Below are 18,566 nucleotides of genomic sequence, written 5' to 3' on the forward strand. Positions count from 1 at the left end.
ACTGCCTCTAGTCTTCCCCTTGCACATCTTTCCTCTGTTCAATAGAGGCCTGTCCCTCAGATCAGCAGTCTCTTAGCCTGCCACCTCTGTTTCACTCCTTCCTGTTGGTCTTCATTTCTTTTAGCTTTTAATATTTATGTATAATGCATTGCAGAAAATGCTGTTTGGATACAAATTAAGTTAAAAGACATTATCCTTTAAGGATCTTAGAATCTTTTAGAGAGGGCACAAGACTTAAATACCTCAGCTGCACAGCCTATAGCCAATTCCTCTTATGTAAAAGTAAGAATGCCAGCCTTAACATAGTCCTGCAGATAAAAGCCAACTTGTATTATTGCTGGCCTTGAATAATAGCATGAATCCATACTCTTCCTTAGAGTGATACTAGAAAAATGAAATCAGGGACTTCAGATTATTTAAAAGAATCAAACATTGCCTGGCCCTGAGGGTCTGTCTGCAAAGTCTTGTAGGTCTGACTCCTTGACCACTCACTGCCTCAGTCTTCTTCCTCCCTGTTACAGAGAGTAATTTCTTCCCTTTCTCTCACCTCCCTTAGCAAGCACACCAACCACTAAGTCCTTCGCCAAATTCTCAGACCCACTCAGGACCTTGATTTCTCCATGGCTTAATATAAGAAAGATAACAAGGATTTTTTTCCCCTCAGCCTTTCTGAGGTTTTATTTAAATGCCCTCAGTGGTCACAGGGCAGAAACCCAAGGGAGGAAGGCAGGGAGAGTATGTTTCTCATCCCTGGGAGGCCTAGATGCAGCCTGCAGCCAAATTACAAAACCAGAGAACAATGTAATGCATTCCTGGGCAGGTCGGTGGGACCCTGGGCGCCTGGGCCTTGTGGAGAGAGGTGCCAGACACAGAGCTCTCCGTAAGCAATCCTGCAGAGCCGCCCCCTGGTTCAGAAATGAAATACGGGAGAGCTTCACATTATGCAGAGACCTGTAGCTCACACCTGGTTATTGATGGCCTTGGTGGAGGCCTCTGCCCCCACCCTCCACTTGGGAACTGCCTGCTACTATGGGGGTTGGGCATCTTTGAAGCAATGTTGGAAAACAAGAAAGAGATGTTTCCTTTTCACTCTGCCCTTCCTATCAGCCTGTACATAACCGTGAGGATATATATACACAAATATCTCAGGCTGCATATGGGTTCTAGTCATCCTCCTTCTCCCCAACAAAAAAAAGAAAAAAGCAACTAGATTTCAATCAAACACTTCAAAACTCATACCAGTAACAGGGGTTCAGCTATAACCAAGGAATATTATAAAATTATCAACATGCAAGCAGCTGTTGGTTTGGGGACTGGCACCCCTCTGGGAGGTGGCAGGAGAAGGACACAGAAAGGGCATGGAGAGAAGAGATCAACAGTGGACAATTCCCACCCAGGCAGAGTGGCTGAGACTGTAGAACTTCTCATGGCTGGTTCACGCTGGAAAGAGTGCAATTCGTGTCCTACATGCTATGAATGATAGGGCAGTCTCCTGTGACTGCACGAGGTACGATTATCAGGCCTCCTGCTCATGACCTGTTGTTGTTTTTAACTCTTACTAGGTTAGAAAACAGGATAGCTTTAGGTTGCAGAGATGATCTCCACAAGAGAAAGGCACTAGAGGGGAGCAAGCAGTGGCTTTACTAGGGTAAATATGTCACAGTTGCTGCACTAGACTGAGCTTTCCCAGAAGCTGGTGATTGGCAGGTTTCAAGTAACGGCCAGTGAGGTGTCAGTAATATACCTGTCCCTGACCCCAAAGGTCAAAGTGATAAAAGAGAGGGTATAGGTACGTTTTTCCACTTCCCATTTATGGCTTAAATGATCTCTGAGCATCTCTGTGGTCCTTCCTCATTTACTTAAGATGTTTTAGTCATCCTGGATTTGAGAAAGCAAGGTAAGCATTCTCCCTTTTGTCCCCTAACTCTGAACTGTTCTGGCTTAAAATTTGCCTTTGCTCACTTCCATTCTGCCTACGAGTCTATGGATAGAGCAGCTGGGCATGGGAGTTCTCTCTCTTTGGCCAAAAGAAGCCAAAATTGGATGACTACTTAACACCATCAACCCCAGTAAGCAGACTTGACCAAACAGAAAAGCTAAGCTGAGTGAATTAAAAAGATAGTTTAATCCACAGCTGTTCTATTTGACAACTTTCAAGGTGGGGCTTCCCCAAGAATAACTGTGATATTTATAAAAAGGTTTTTCATGTATAAACACTTTAGCTTATATGTAATTGTCTCACCAACCCTGTGATAGGAATTACGCTCATTGTACAGGTGCCGTTCAGAGAGGCTCTGTGATTTGTCCAAAGTCCTGTGGATACTGAGTGGCTCAGCCAGAACTCAAACCAAGGGCTTCTGACTTCAAATCCTGTGTGTTCTCCTCAAAGACTGAGGGTGCCTAGGGCTGGAGGCACAAGAATCCCAGCACCTTTAGGACAGAAATTGATACAAAATATCCTAGGAGAGTATACATGAGCAGAATTTACAAAAGGAACAGCTTAGGCCTTCCTTAACCTCATCGATGAACCCCCTTTTTGCCATTTCTGCCACTAATACCACCACCACCAAATGATCACTATACTACATTTAGTGGTCCATGTTTAATCAGCTCTGGTTCCTAATTCTTTCTATTCCTTTTTTCTTTTTCAGATTAACAGTTAAATTTTTGTTTTAGTTTTATCTAGTCCTTTTAAAGGGATGCTAAATGTGTAGACAGAGCAGAAGTAGTCATGAGAAGCCATGAGAGGAAGTTATTAAAGCTTTGGGCTTTTAAAGTATGTATTAGAATTTCCTTTGAGAGTTCAATCTTTTTAAAAATGCTCTCAACTCCTGGTCTAGGAAAGTAAGAACAGGGAATGAGAGTGCTTAAAAAAAAACTGTCCTATCCCAGGCCAGATGCCTACTCACAGCCCAGTAAAAGTCCTGGGACCTCTAGCCAAGACAAGCTATTTATCTACACCAAAGCAAGGAGTATCTACCCTGCAGAGAAACCCGTGCAAGATGAGGCAGACAGCAGATTTTCACTTGATCAAAAACTTTTGCTGCTCTCAACCCCTCCTCCTACCCTCATTCAAAATCTGGACTTCTGTTTAGGTCTGAGACAGTGAGACAAAGCAGCTCCAAGAGATGATGTGTGTAAGGGGAACCCTTCCCTGTTCAACCCTGGAATGCATTCCGTTAGAGACAGCATAAGCCCTCACATATCCTACCTATCCCACTCCTGAACCCCAACTGTGAAGGCAGAAAGGAAAACTGCAGGAACACCATGTTCATCAATCATAGATCTGGGATGCTACAGCTCCCTGACCTGGGCCCCCACTTGAGCTAGGGGAAGAACACCTCATGAAAACAGTCTACCTATAGTTAGGATTTCTCCCAGAGCAAACCTTACTTTTTGGTCCATCGATCTTGGCTCTCACTGTTCTCCTTGCTTCCCACCCCCACTGCCTCCGCATGTGGGCTCAGAAGTCATCATCTAAAGAATTCCACTGCTCACCTCCTGCATAGCAGCACAGCCCCATGAGGCCGCACACCAGATGGAGGGGATAAAAGTACGAGGTCATGGCTTCTAGCAAGAGGCTTTTTCTTAAACTAACCCTGACTCCTGGAAAAGAGGCAGTGCAGGAGAGTGTCGAGTGAGCTGCTGACGACAGCAGCTTCAGAGGTCTTGTATAAAAAGCTAACTGAGCTTTCAGTGGAAATTTCTCTACTCCTGGTCTCATGTCTACTTCTTGAAGGTGTCTGAACAGAATGCAGAGACTGTCAAACCAAAGGGTTAAATCCTGCCCAATTGTAGGGACCTATTCAGCAGGCTGCCATACACATGCTAAGGTGGAGGCCAAACCCTGAACACATACCCCGTTTCTCCAGGAATGTAACTATGAATAAAGGGAAAGGGTATGGAAGGTGGACTAGAACTCAGGGGAAATTGAAAAGGTTGTCAGTAGGCCTTCAAAATGTTTGTGTATAATACACAGACGGGGATGCAGAAGGATCATCATTCCTAGAACTGTTATGTTTGCTGGGTGACAATGTACAGAAGCAATAATTACAAAGAGACATAACAGTTTAACACTGAGAAACAGAAGTCTCAGAATAAAGGAATCAGGTGAATGAGATTAATCAGGCTTTCTATAGGAGGTGGCTTTTGAGCTGGATTTTTAAAATATAAGGAATGTCCTGGTTGAGAGAAGAGAGAGGAAGGCATTCTAAATAGAAGGAACTGGTTTATGCTGAAACTTAGAAGCAAGAATGTGAAAGCAATATATAAGGAATTTCAAGCAAGTACATATTATATACACTGGAGAATACAGAGAAATTAGAATGCTGAGATCAGGGCTTAAATAATGTGAGGTGACTGCATGTGCCCAGACTGTCAAATGGCTCAGAGTCCCCTACAGAGCCACACAGCATCTTGATCTATGTCAGTAAACACCAGGGCACCTATGGGAAAACACAAGGATGAGTCCATTTGTTACAGATACTGGGACTAGAAGACAGCTACACTGTAAAACCCACAAAATGCTAAGTATCATTAATCACAGTTCCCTATCATTTGAGATTCTGGGGTAAATAAGAGATATCAAATATCCTATCCAGAACTGTGATGCATTAATGTAGGTTTACGGGCCTAGAACCTGACACAAATCAAGCCAAACTCTTAAGAAATTAGAATGTAAAAAAGGAATTCTTTAAAATAGAAAATACATGTTTCTTTCCCTGACTCTCAAACTTAAAACTTGACTGGTCCCCTATATCCCGTTTGGCATACTGGACTTTTGAGGCTAGCACATTCACCATAGCTGCGGCCATACTGAATAGGAAGAGAGCTATGAAAGAGCTTTAGGGACTGCAAAATCAGTTTACTAATAAGTGAGAGGATAGTTCTGGTGTACTACAGGGTGCTAGAGCAACAGCCAAAGACAAGATACAAATTCCGATTTCATAAACTTCGAATTAGGTCTCTGGCTTCTTGCACTTGTTGGAGGTAAAAACAGAGCTATTTATCGGGCTTCTGCCAAGTTTCCTAACTGAACTTTCCTAACCTCTGATGACAAAAACTGCAAGGGCAACCCTGTTCTTCCACAGCATTTGCCTGGTGCCACTTTCAAAAACAGAATATTGAAATGTATGTGTGTGTGTGTATATATACATATATGCATTTATACATATATATGTATATATATAAATTATATTTATGAACATTGAATAAGCCAAAAGGTGAGCAGTATCTTAAATTTTTGCTTTACTTAACTGGCACAATTTAGTTAGTGCTGGAAGGGAGGCAACCATTTAAGTGATAGCATTTGTTGGTATCATCTTGGTATTTTCCTCCTCCCCTAGGCAGTTTATAAAAGGTGATTTCTGAAACCCTTCACAATGGAAAAGCTCAAGGGTTTACATTCAACTGTGACACCACTATGAATTCATTAAGAAGCATGTTTCAGGTTGCACTATAATTTCCCTATGTAACATAAACCCATGGAATCTGACATAAGCTGATTGCTCATGCTGGTTATTTTATTTACATTTCTGAATGGAAGGGACCTCAATACTCATAAAATATCTTACTAACTTATTATTTTTCATCTGTTCTCCCAGAGCAGCTATTATAAAACAGGCATAGAGACATAAGTCTCAACTTGTATGACTGGTTAAGCAACCAGGGAAAAGTTACTGCTCCAAAGCAATTTTTTAGAAAATAATTCAATATGGAGCTTGAGACCAAATGAGATATCATTACTCTAAATGCCATGTGAAAGATAAAAGTTAAAAAAACAGTGTTCATTATCTTCGTTGAAGTCCTATGGGAGTAGGAGGTAGTTCACAGGAACTTAGGGGGTCTGGAGTTTACCTAAGTCTTTCTTTAGAGACCTAATGTTAGCAGACACAGCCTAGTATAAACGGGAACACAGGTGAACGGATGAGAGTGGGCTCCTCACAACCCAGAAATATGAATGCGCCTCCTCACCAGCATGCTACTAATCAGACTTCTGAAATGGAAGATACCATCATGCATCTAATTCATTATTTGGAGATGTATGTTTTGTTCATCTATCCAAAGAATAATAATTTCCACTTATTCCAGAAGATATAGCAAGCTCAGATAAATTGCTAAAGAAGTAACAATTACCAGTTAACTCCAGAGCCTGATCTGTGGTCTTCTGCCTGTAAGTCTGTGTTCAAATCATCCCACTTTCTTTCTTCTGCTGCCACACTGAGTTAAATCAGTATATTCTTCGACCCTCTAGCCTTGGGCCTACTCTTCTACTCAATATACTTTCATCATTTTACCATATCTAATGATTACATGCCTAACAGGATAAATTCCCCAAGGACAGGTTCTGTACCTATTTTAAAAAATATTTTAATATGTATTTCAAGGTCATATCCCCAATGATCCAGTCAGTACATATACTTGACTGAGCCCAATAAAGATAGGAAATCTTTTTCAGTTGTTTAGAGAGAAAATCTTGGCAGTTCCCCCTGTAAAAATGTAGAATTATCCAGGATTCAGAATTGATCAGCAAAATTCAGCTTAGAAGAGAGGGAAAAGGCAGCTTATTTTAGTACCTTAATCCAATATACTTTTATTATTTTCCTTAATTAACCTGATATATTTTCAGAATCAGTCACTGCAGGGTACAGCTTTGACATGAACAGTGGGCTCTGGGAAATTCTGAGTGGTTCTTTCCCTTTCTTTCTCACATGTCCACAGAGGTACATGAGCACCTAACTCTTTAGTACCTAACTCTTTAGTCCTAACTCTTTGCTGTCCCATTCTGCTTCTGACATCACACTTTCATTTTCTAAACCAGGATGGTCCTTAGCCCTTATTAATCTGTCATTATTAGGAATGAGAGGATATAAAAGACAAAGATAAAAATGAATGAGTATAGTAGGCTTTAGTCTTAGGGCAGCTACTATATGAATCTGAGGGGTGACACTTCTTATTTCAATCTTGAGTTGTGGAGCACTTCATTTTTTAATAAATTCTAAACTATTCAGATGAACATAATGAATACTGCTGTTTACAAAAACACGAACTTCATCACTTATGTGTAAAGATGAAAGTCTTTCATGTCTGATATCTGAAAAAGAATAAAATAAAGAGACCTCCTTCTATTTCCTCTTGTTTGACTGAAAGGAAAAAGCCTCTATCAGTCTAGATTGACTTTTTTGGGTCACTAAATCTTATGTGAGGCATGTGAAAATAACTCCTCAGTCACTTCTAGTCAAATGAATAAATCTCCAAGGATGAACTAATCTACTGTTATGGCAGTAGCCTCTGTCTTACACTAATACATGTCTTGCCTACCTTAAACCCCTTACCACTAGACTATGAGTTATTTGTGAACAGGGATTGCATTTTATATTTCATAAAGGTGCCCAATAAATATCTGCTCCTTGAATGAATGAATGATGAACAAATTCATTACTAGTAACATCTGAATATAATGAATTCAAACACCAAAAACTTACAGTATTTTACAGGATAATCATTACCATACTATAGCATGTTAAAGAATATTAGTTAACATATTTTTAAATGCTGAGGCTCTTTAAAAACTAAACTTTGAAAACAAATTAAGATAAGCCCTACTGGAGTCTTTTCATTCAATAAGCCAGTACTGAAACAAGAATCTTTTCAGGGTATCCAGGATTCTGAACTGCATGTTCTAGTGCAGGTTTTTGGTTTTGGATTTTTTTAGAGTCAGTATTATAAGAGCTAAATTACACCAAGAGCAAATTAATAAGAAAAGTCTACACAGCTAGGGCTTTGTTGAATAGAATCCCTGAGCTCCCAATAAGGACTAAATCCCAAAGGGATCACAGTCAAGTAAATAAAAAATCCATCTAAATTTTATCAGAGGGCAGAGTTTCAACTTTGAATACCCCAGCAACCAAGGATGAATTATGTATAAGATTAGTAAAGTGCCTTCATCCACGCCCCAGCCAGAGAACATTCTTCTATCTCACTGTGACTGAAGGAAAAATAGCAGTGTATTTGTCTGCCAAGAACAGTTGTGGCTATACTCTAGGTAGGAGTTTAACAACTGAGGGATTAAAATTTAATTGTAAACCTGCTGCTACCTGGCAGTAAAAGCTTGAACTCTGGCATCAGAAAGAAACAGGGACTCCAGCATACTGAATAGATGAAAACAAGAGCTGGCATGTTCCTAACAAAGAGTATGAGAGTATGTTCCCTTCTTAAATTCTGCCCCAAACTGCTTCTTTCTCTGTATATCCTATTTGTAATATGCAAGAGTGCTCAATGGGAATATAGCTCTTTTCTACACTTTGAATAGTACATATACATTTCATTTCCAGAACGCTTGAAATTACAGGATGAGGTTAAAGGGTGATTATGTGGTCTGAATTCTCTGAATATCAGTTCTCTTAATTTTGTTGAGCATCACCTGAAGCCCAAATAATTTCTTTTCTTGAAGCTAGCTGTTGAGATGGACATAACGCAATCTTAATATTATTACAGAACTAAGAAAGATTATTTTTTCCTCAAATTCAGATAGAATACCATTAACACCCAATCTTTCAGTGAGGCCTCTTCGGCATTAAGGAACACATCGAAGTTTCCGATGTATTGTTACAACTGCTAGAAGTACATCTGCTACCTAAAAATCCCACTTTAGCAAAACAAAACAAAAAAAAAGCCCCACGAGTTATGTTATTTTAGACCAAAAGTTTATTCTGTTCAGTTAAACTGCCCCTCACAGTCCTTCACAAACTTCACCTTTGATTTTGAAAGAAGAGTGATGTTGAAACATAAGATATAGATTTGTAGTTTATATTAAGACTTTTTTTTTTTTACCATTTCAAAGAGTTAATTAAATTCCCTCTGAATCACTATAAATGAGTACCTACTGTTTCTTCCGTATTACCGCACATTTCAGACAGTTAGAAAGGCTGAAGTTCTTTATACAGTTGTGTGACTATGTGATATAAATGATCAAACAGTGTTCTTTCTTAAGTGGTTTACTAGCCAGAACAGGAATGAAATTAAAGTGAATCAGTTTGAAGACAGAAAAGCAAATGTGCATTCTTTATTTTAAAACATCAGAGTTCATCAAATAGGCTTATACTATGAAGAATTTTCCAGGTAGCTTATTTGTCTACTTGTACCTTTGCAATTAACCACTTCTGCAATCTAAGTGCCTTTTCTATTTTCTGACAATCCACATTGGCCTCTTTATTTAAAACTCTTCTCCAAATTCATCTCCTATGGGAAGACACTAGCAAAGCCAATTTACTATCATCACTCCATCAGTCTATATTCCCTCAGCATTACTATATTTGGTTTGAAATTTATTCTTTTGTACTTGTTTTAGTATACGTTGTAAGGTGACATATTTTTGAAACCAAGCATATATATGACTAAAGGGCTATCTATTGTGTGATTTCAAGGAACTCTCTTATCTTTAACGGCTCAAACTTCCTCATCTATTACATTGGAAGATCACAGTCTGTCCTCCAATGCTTCTGGTAAGAATAAATGACAGTGTAAGTATAAACTCTTAAAAAAAGAAAACTAATGAAGTCCATGTTACTCTTGGTTTAGAACTGTAATATATTAAGTAGTTGCACTAATTTAGTTCGTTTGAGCATTAGAAATTTGATTGGTGGGGGGAAGGAGCAACATTCCACTCAAGAAAAAAGCCAAAATAACTATTCCTCGCGATTTTAATTTTCCTCTGTACCCATTATTCTCTCCATTTAGAGGATTATGCTGGGTCTGCAAAACACAAAGATGTTTTCTAAAACAAAACCCAGTAGGTTTCCTAATATGAATTCTAATACCACTAGTGTAATGGGTTTGGAATGAGTGATTTACATCAATATCTGGGCACAGCTCTTCTAAAAACTGCTATGCAGTCCATTTGCCTCAAGGTCTAATAATTAACAATAAATATATTAGTAGAAGTTAGTGACAGGATATCTTAGACTTTGGCAGAGATTTTCACTTTGAGGGGGGAAAGATGATTAAATATACTGCCAAATAAATTCAGGGAGAGCTTTTGTGAACTTCACACTTGTCAAGCACATGTTTAATAGGGAAAGAGGGTGCTTTCCACAAACTTCAAAACTGAATTAAATCCTGGGGAAGGGATACAGACATGCATTAAAAAGTACATTGCCCTAACTTTTATTATTATTATTATTGTTTTTGCCTTTGAAGAGTTCAGTACTTAGAAAATTTGGATAAAGAAGAACATTAGCAATTTCATAAATTTCTCATTCTGGTTCTTTTTGAAGGAGAACAATGAGGATGAAGCATGAGAAATTACCCTTATAAAAAGTAGAGAACAACTTTTCTCTTGCTACAAATATCCCAGTTAATTCAGAAAATCAAAATTGGAATATGCCAGACTGCCCAAGTAAAGACTTTAGCAGCACTAACAATGGAACAAAAGTGTAAACATTTAAAAATTTTGACCTGTCACGATAGGCTCATTTTATTATCAGGATACTCTCTGGGAAATACCCCAGATATATTACTGTGGAAACAGCATGGTTATAGAAGAGTATTTTACAGGAATTTAAGTTTAGTTACAATTCAAAATGTTTTTAAAACTATATTAGTTCTTGAAAATAATCCATTTTCAAACAAAGTAAAGCAACATTTTAATAGTTTAATTTCTAAATGGGGCCCTATGTATTTAATAAAGAAGAATGCAACTCTCACAGGTTTTTAGTATTAATAAAGTCAGATGAAGAATATAAAAAAACTCTTTTACCTATGAACAGATTTCACATCACTGGTTATGACAATGGAAAATTAGGAACCTTTAAAAATATTTTTTTTCGGGCTTCCCTGGTAGTTCAGTGGTTAAGAATCTGCCTGCCAATGCAGGGGACACAGGTTCAAGCCCTGGTCTGGGAAGATCCCACATGCTGCGGAGCAACTAAGCCCGTGTGCCACAACTACTGAGCCTGCGCTCTAGAGCCTGCAAGCCACAACTACTGAAGTCCACGCGCCTAGAGTCCGTGCTCCGCAACAAGAAGCCCCCGCAATGAGAAGCCCACGCACCGCAACGAAGAGTAGCCCCCACTCGCCGCAACCAGAGAAAGCCCACGCGCAGCAACGAAGACCCAATGCAGTCAAAAATAAATAAATAAAATAAATTAAATTTATATATATTTTTTCTACTGGTATATATCAATATATGGTTATAATTGTCTATCAATTTCTCTAGTTATGAAGATAATCTTTGCCCTGCAAAAAATGATAATTGTGGACAAACCTTCTCAAAAGTTCTGGTCACTGTTCAGTAAAAGACAATAAGCATTTTTATCAGCTTATTATTTTTTAAAATTTAATCTGGGGAGAAAAATGTTAATTATTTTTGGGAAGGGGCTGAAGAAATCCCAGTGAGACATTCTGTAGAGAGGTCTTTTGTTAGTATAACATCTGACCTTCTATATCTTTGGAAATCATGCAAACTTGGCTAATGTAGTACTTAAAGAATTAATCAAGCAGATTGTTAGGCCCTAGTTACAGTGGAGCCAGCCAATTATGAGTTGCTCAGAAATTCATCACTGGCCTGTCTAACCACATTTCCCCACATAAAGATTAGTAGAAATATGTGGAAACTGGGCCCATTCCCACCCCAACACAGCTACAATATGTGTTCAGTGAAACAAATTTTAACCAAGTTTTGCCTTAGTGAAACAATTTATTTGGGAATCTTTTTGATTTCTGTCTTTACCCATAACATCTTTTCTGCCAACATTGCAAAGGCTGCCCCATTTAGTTAAAACACAACTAGGGATTTTTATATTCAAACACACTTGTGAATTCAAAGCACTAAAAAGTCACATGCCACAAGCCTGAATTTATCAGTAAGTTAATGAAATTCCCAAAGACCATCTTCAGTCTTTTCACTGTTGTAATATGCCCTCCCAAGGCTTACTAAGAAGAAAGCTTTTCTTGCAAGAGAGAAATGAAAGAGGCCAGAGTAGATGAAGATTGGTTCTCTAAGGAGAGGGCAGTGCTGCTCTTAAATAAAGAAGCGCCTTTCAGATAAGCAGAATCAGATTCCAGTTCATTGGTTTGCTGGCTACCCTTACTTTGAACTCTCATATTTAACCCAGCAGGCTTCAAAGCAGGTGAGAAAGTGATCTACCACTTAAAAGCAATTTTTCCTTTTTCAGGAATTCTGGTCTTAAGAGAATATCAACTCTGATATCAGCACATTCCACATCTCCAGGGATTTATGCAATTTTTTTTTCATTGCTCTATGTCTAATATCCGGCGAGGAGAAAAATCAGGAAAAAGTCCTAACTTGCTGAAAATGAAGTCTTCTTCCATATAGCTTAATATCATGCAAAAGAAGAAGGGGCACTAAAACCACTGACCATTCTAATGCATTCCCTTCCATTTATCTAAATCTGATGTTCAGTGAGGATTATTAAAAATCATTAATCCCTAGTGCCTTGCTTCACAAAAAGGCAATTTTTGTAACAAATGCATTTTAACAAATTCAAACTGAATTTACTCTAGCATGTGAGCTAATACAAAAAGATATTAGATGAGGAAGAGACAATGGCAACAATGGAAGGAACTTAGGAAATTTTCTTAAATTGCTTTGCCTTATTAAATAGAAGAACAAATATGTTTCAAAGATTCTTCATTGATTTCTGTACTTCACTGATACTGTACTTGGCTATCAAATATCTGACCTAACTGAAAATTTTAACATAGGCAATTTGCAACTTATCAATTGGTTCTGCTCTATAAGGCACTTTGCTAGTGCCTAGTGCCTAGAATTTGAAACATTTCTCCACTTTCTGGTACACATAATGTACCAGAAGTATAGTACTAATAGTATCGTTTAAATGATACTTAACCACCATTTCTATGGAAAAATGCATTTTGAGTTTACTAGTAGAACATGGCTCCTCCAAACATGAAGGGGGTAGGGTTTCCCACTATAGCTGCACTTTGGTGATGATGATGACAACGACAATGGCAACAACAGCTAACACCTAGTTTTTACTGTCAGCAGACACAGTTCTAAACACTTGATAAATTTTAAACTCATTTAACCCTCAAAAAAACCCATGAGGTAGTACTATTCTCATTTTACAATGCAGGGTTGGGGGGTGGAATGTTAAGCAACTTACCCAAGGTGGCACAGCCAATAAGTGTCAGGGCTGGAATCCAAAGCAAAGCAGTCTGGCTCCAGAGCCTATGTTCATAACGACTCTACAATCCTACCCCTTCTCCACCTTGATAAGGTGGCACTACCCAGGAATTCTAAATTCTTCTTATTGGGGGTAGAGTAAAGCAGGACTTCTCAAGTTTTAAACGTGTATATAGGATCACCTGAGGATCTTGTTAAAATGCAGATTCAGGAAGGCTGGAGTGGTACCTGTGGTTCTGCGTTTCTAACAAGTTCCTGGGTGATGATGGTAATGCTCCTGGGGCAGAGACCACACTATATATATATATATAAAATATATATATATATATATATTATTTTTTTTTTTTTTTTTTTTTGCGTTACGCAGGCCTCTCACTGTTGTGGCCTCTCCCATTGCGGGCCTCTCCCCTCCGGACGTGCAGGCTCAGCGGCCATGGCTCACAGGCCCAGCCGCTCTGTGCACATGTGGGATCCTCCCAGACCGGGGCACGAACCCGCGTCCCCTGCATTGGCAGGCGGACTCTCAACCAGTGCACCACCAGGGAAGCCCGAGACCACACTATATTAAGTGGTGAAGAAGCAGAATTTGAGCCTCTAGTTTTCTTGCTGTCTGTTGAGGTATTTGTATATTGAGTTTATAAGCTGGAGTCTGCCTATACTATAATCATTTCCCATTAATTCTTAAATGGAAACTGCCCTTGGAACTGCTGCATAACAAATATTGGTTTGCAGGTACTTTCAGTAAATATTTAACTTTTAGGAATTTAAAATGTACATGTAAAGGCCACAAGGATAAAACGTGGCTGTAAAAGTTTGCTGCCAGGCACATTTTAAACACTATACACTACCAACAAATACCAAAAGATAGAAAACAAATGCCTGTTTATTGTTCATCAACTAGAATCACAGTAAATTAATAACTTTTGGTCTAAAAAAGAAGATTCCACTTTCAAATGTGTAATTATTCATTCTCGGACACTGCTAGGAGCTTGTGCTATGCAATCTTAAAGGCTCTTCTGATGCATCAGAGATCTCTTAGGTAAAGGCAGACACTATATATATACTATACATACTAACACTGATGAATAGAGCAAACAGTGAGTACACTGCACATTAACTTTAGCCAGTACCCCATGGCAGTACACTACTAACAATGACTACATCTCTACTCCAGATTCTAGATCTTCCTCCTCTCTCTATTTTACCTCCTTCCCACTGCCCTGAGAGAAACCCAAGGATCATCTCTTCCACTGCTTTCCTGTGATCTCAAATACACAGCTGCATATTTTTTTCCGGTTGTTAAATTGACAAGATTCTCTGTCTAGTCCATTTTTTTCCATGCCAGATTACACTGTGAAGTCATTTCAGTTTGAGACACACTTGCTCCCCAGTCAGCACCACTGCAAGCAACAGAGTTATGGTATGATCACTAAGCTTTCTCCTTATACTAAAAGGAAGCGGAAGAGTCAGTTTCCAACCCAAATATCTATACTCCCTGAACACAGTAAAGTCATCCTTCTTGAAGCCTGACCCAGAATCAAGTGTAGTCTCAGACTCCTAGGCCTACAGCCAGTGGCAACTTAACACATTATACAGTTGACCTTCAGGGAAAAAGAGAAACCAGTGCTCTCACTACTGGTGCCAGAAGAAAACCAACTAATCTTTAAGGCAAAAAATAAACTCCTAATGCAGGAAAAGAAAGTATGAGGAAACAGGGAGTTAGAATGGAGGCACATAGACAAAAATATAGAAATTACATTACCAAGTAAGGCCTAGTATTTCTATGGTTCTCAGTGCTTTTCTATTTGGGAATATAATGAATTAACATTTTCTTTTGGGGTTTGAATTCTTATTAGTTGGTAAAAATACAAAGATATACAAGACACATTTTTTAAAAGGCTTGGAGACTTACAGGGACTTATCTTTGGTAATTTTGCTTTGAGCCAGTGACATTAATTAACAGGTTTATGTAGAAAAGTAAAAAATCATGGGATACTCTAATATCAGTCCTCAAATACTTTCTGGACCTGGGTCCAGAAATGGGGAAGCAGTTCAAAACTAAAGGGTAAAAATAAAAATAAAGGTCTGTACATGGTTCTACACCCAAGGTTGGGAGATCAATAAGAACATGTAGATATAAAAACAGGGAGAAATTTTGAGTAAAGAGGCACATTCTGAACCCAGGGCAAATGTCGCAACTGTCCCACCTTACCTACTTATTCTTCATCCTAGTTGCACTCTTGAATTTAACGTTCACCAAATCCTGAGAACTAATGATTTCATTTAAATGGAAAAATCAAAAGGCTTCTGTACAAAACAAGGGATTTTTTTTAAATGCCGAAGAAAATGCATTTAAAAGGTGTGGATTATTCTTTAGCTAGTAACAAGGGCTATGCTTACCACCAAAAGTGATCTACAAAGACCAACTTTATAATGTTATGCCATTGTATTCTCTAAACTTCTAAGCAACAAAAATACAGCTCAAATCACCAAAATCTTATGTTTGACATATTTATGGCAGCAACTTTACAAATCAATTCCTGTAATTTACTATAACAAATATCTTCACTGCTCAGCTGGTTAAGCACAAACAGATCAGAGATGGTTTCTTGTGTGTTTTACAAATACTCTGCACAAGTCCTTGAGATCATACTTACAGCTTTAGCAAAAACACCCATGATTTCAGGAAACTGGTGTGTGAGAAGAGCTATCATTGCTGTAGAAGAACATAGTCCTGCTGTGAAATGGATGAAAAAAGGAAGCTCCTTCTTTGGGTAAACAGAAACATGATGAAACGCTGCAAGGGAGAAAAGACAGAAATGGATTTTATTTCAGAATACAGTGTAAGCCAGTTTTAATATTTTCAAATGAAATCCATGTATAAAAACTAAAAAGGAAAATGTTTTTTAAAAAAAGAACAAGAAGTCTCTGGTCAAGCAAGGGAGAAAGAAATTATCCATTATTTTCTCTAGCGTCAACAGAACACCTACATAGCCAGACGACTGCTGGGAACTGGGAATAGGATGGCACTGTGGGAAAGAACAGTAATTGTAGTCATGCTGAGGTGGTTTTGAAGAAGAGCTTTGTCACTTATTAGCTGTGTGATATTGAATAAGTTGCTAAACCCTCTAGTAGTTGCTATGGAATTGTTATGATGAACACTATAAGCCCTTTATAAAGGTGTTGTTATAATTTTGATCTTTGGGAGCTCAGAGATAAGTATAGAGATCAAGAGACAGACGTGTGGTTGGAGATTTACCAGAACAATAAGTTAACAATTTTACCCAGTTATTAATAAGTGTCCTATATGTGGCATTTCATTGAGCACTGTAAAAATCTAACCAGAACACCAAAGCCCTAGGATTCTGAACATATATGGAGTCCCTTGTCTTATTTTACCACATTCGCAAATTTACTCAGGTATTCTTTTTCTAATGATTGGATATTTCATTACCAATAGTATTCAGGTAGTTTTATGTTATTTGAAATTTGAAAATACTTGAATAACAATGCTGAGAGGAGCCTATTACAATGACTGGCAGACAGTAGGTACTCAATAAATGTCTGTTAAACTGAAAGTTATTCTGGGACTTCAGTTGACTGCTCAGGGTTGGACACAAACCTAGGAATTCCTGATGTAATATCCTGCATAAGTAAGGAATGACTAATTCAGTGCTGAATCGAGGTCAGCTATAAATTTAACTTTTTAAAACATAATGATTCACAGGGAAGATTACACCTAAGTTTCCTTCAGTAGCCAGGATTTTTTTTTATGTCTTATACTATCTTCAGAAAGTATATACCAAAAAGCAAACTCATTAAAAATCCAGAAAATTTCCAGAGCCTTGAGTCATGTTTAAAGTAAAAGCACACCAAGTCTGAATTTTTTTAAGTTAGAAACATTAGAAGCTGTGGACAACATTGTGCTTTCAGCACCCAAAAAAGCAGCAGTTCCTCCTGCTCTGTCCCTCAGCCATTAGAGGCCAACTTCTTCCAGCAAATCAAAAGATACAAACCATATTTGCAAAGACAGGGAACAAATACTTATATGTGCCAATGGTTACTATAATTGCTTTTGTGTGAAAGACAGCACAATTAATAATATTAATTAAACTGTAGCATTTTGTGGCTCACAAAGTGCTTTAATTTATATTAGTTTATTTTTTTTCAATAACCCTAGGAGACAGATAGTATTATTCCTACTTTTTAAGGTAGAAAACTATATAGCTTTAATAGGATAATTTTCTAAAATGTGAAATTTTTATACTGTAGGAGAGATCCAATTATTTCTTTTTGGATTGCTTTCCGCAGATTCATTTGTCAGTCAATGTTTGGCTAATACATCAAAATAATGGATGACTAGTACAGAAACACTCCCTTGGAAGTAAAGTTCAAATTTCATCACTGGCTTGTAGAGAAAAATTTATCAGGAGGCATAAAAGACAACTAAATAGCTATGTGAACTAAGGGAATAGTTCAAGTCTGAACTTATGAGGTTCATAAGCAAATTCCAGAATGCTGTAAGTCATATCAAGGTTGAAGGAGAATTGAAAACAAAAAACATTAAGTACTCCTGGGTATTAAAACTCTACATTATTAAAACTTTGTTCATTCTATCATAGTCAAAGACAGAAAAATACTCTAAGAATATACAATATAATCAAACTAAAACCCCCAGAATATCCCTCCTCTCCTACCTTCTAGAATTTGCAAATGAGTAGAACCCTAGAAATAATAAAGCCCTGCCAAAAAGCAAGCTCTCTTCTTGTAGCCTATGGCTCTGACAATACATAACAATAACAACCTTGATTTTATTCACATTACTATGAAAGACGGCCTTATATCAGTCAACCTCTGTAACGACTGGGGGGGGGGGCATAATTTTAGGCTAAATGTATTAGCCTAACATAATACACTCTTGTATACTGATGTTCCGCAATTAAAGATTTGTTCCTTTGCCTTAAATATCCTTGTTCCCATTAAAATGGAAAAACAATACCTACTATCACCACCGTAATAGTAAAGGAAAAATTTCTAACCCTAATGACCTTCTAATTGAAGTCAATGGATTCTTCTCAGTAATTACCTTATTAAATACCTCAGATACTCCTCCTCACTTGGAAATTTTTTCCTCCTTTTAGTTTCTAGGTTATCTAGTTCTGGTTCTTGTCCTGTCTCTCTGACCACTCTTTCACTGAATCTTCTGACTCCTTATCGGCCACCCATCCCTTAGACATTTTCATCATGGTTCACCCTTAGTTTACTTCTCACACTCTTTACAGTTTCCCTTAGTGATCTCATTCATGCCTAGAAAATGATGACTCCCAAGTCAAGTTTTGTGATGTAGAGAGATGCAAAGGGAATGAGATATTTTGGCAATTTTGTTTACTTGACCTGATCC

The 18,566-nt window shown here is 38.0% G+C and overlaps 1 protein-coding gene across 14 annotated transcripts in view; it reads right to left on the reverse strand.

Annotated features, from left to right (window-relative positions):
- The window catches only part of ST7L (suppression of tumorigenicity 7 like), a 151,956-nt gene that overhangs the window by 71,128 nt on the left and 62,262 nt on the right, over nucleotides 1-18,566 (reverse strand). For 10 of the 14 annotated variants that reach the window (XR_003429573.1, XM_027091072.1, XM_027091064.1 and 7 more), the window contains one exon: nucleotides 15,823-15,962. Coding sequence is in view for 13 of the 14 variants with exons in the window: in XM_027091072.1 (XP_026946873.1) it covers nucleotides 15,823-15,962 (140 nt within the window). In the remaining variant the exon portion in view is untranslated. Of the gene's footprint in view, nucleotides 1-758; nucleotides 2,431-4,333; nucleotides 4,446-15,822; nucleotides 15,963-18,566 lie in introns of those variants that run through there. The other 4 variants (XM_027091073.1, XM_027091071.1, XM_027091066.1 and 1 more) reach the window with 2 other exon arrangements.

The sequence above is a fragment of the Aethalodelphis obliquidens genome, unplaced genomic scaffold (genome assembly GCF_003676395.1).
Source record: "Aethalodelphis obliquidens isolate GAN/ISIS:26980383/991018 unplaced genomic scaffold, ASM367639v1 scaffold70, whole genome shotgun sequence".
Classification (NCBI taxonomy): Eukaryota; Metazoa; Chordata; class Mammalia; order Artiodactyla; family Delphinidae; genus Aethalodelphis; species Aethalodelphis obliquidens.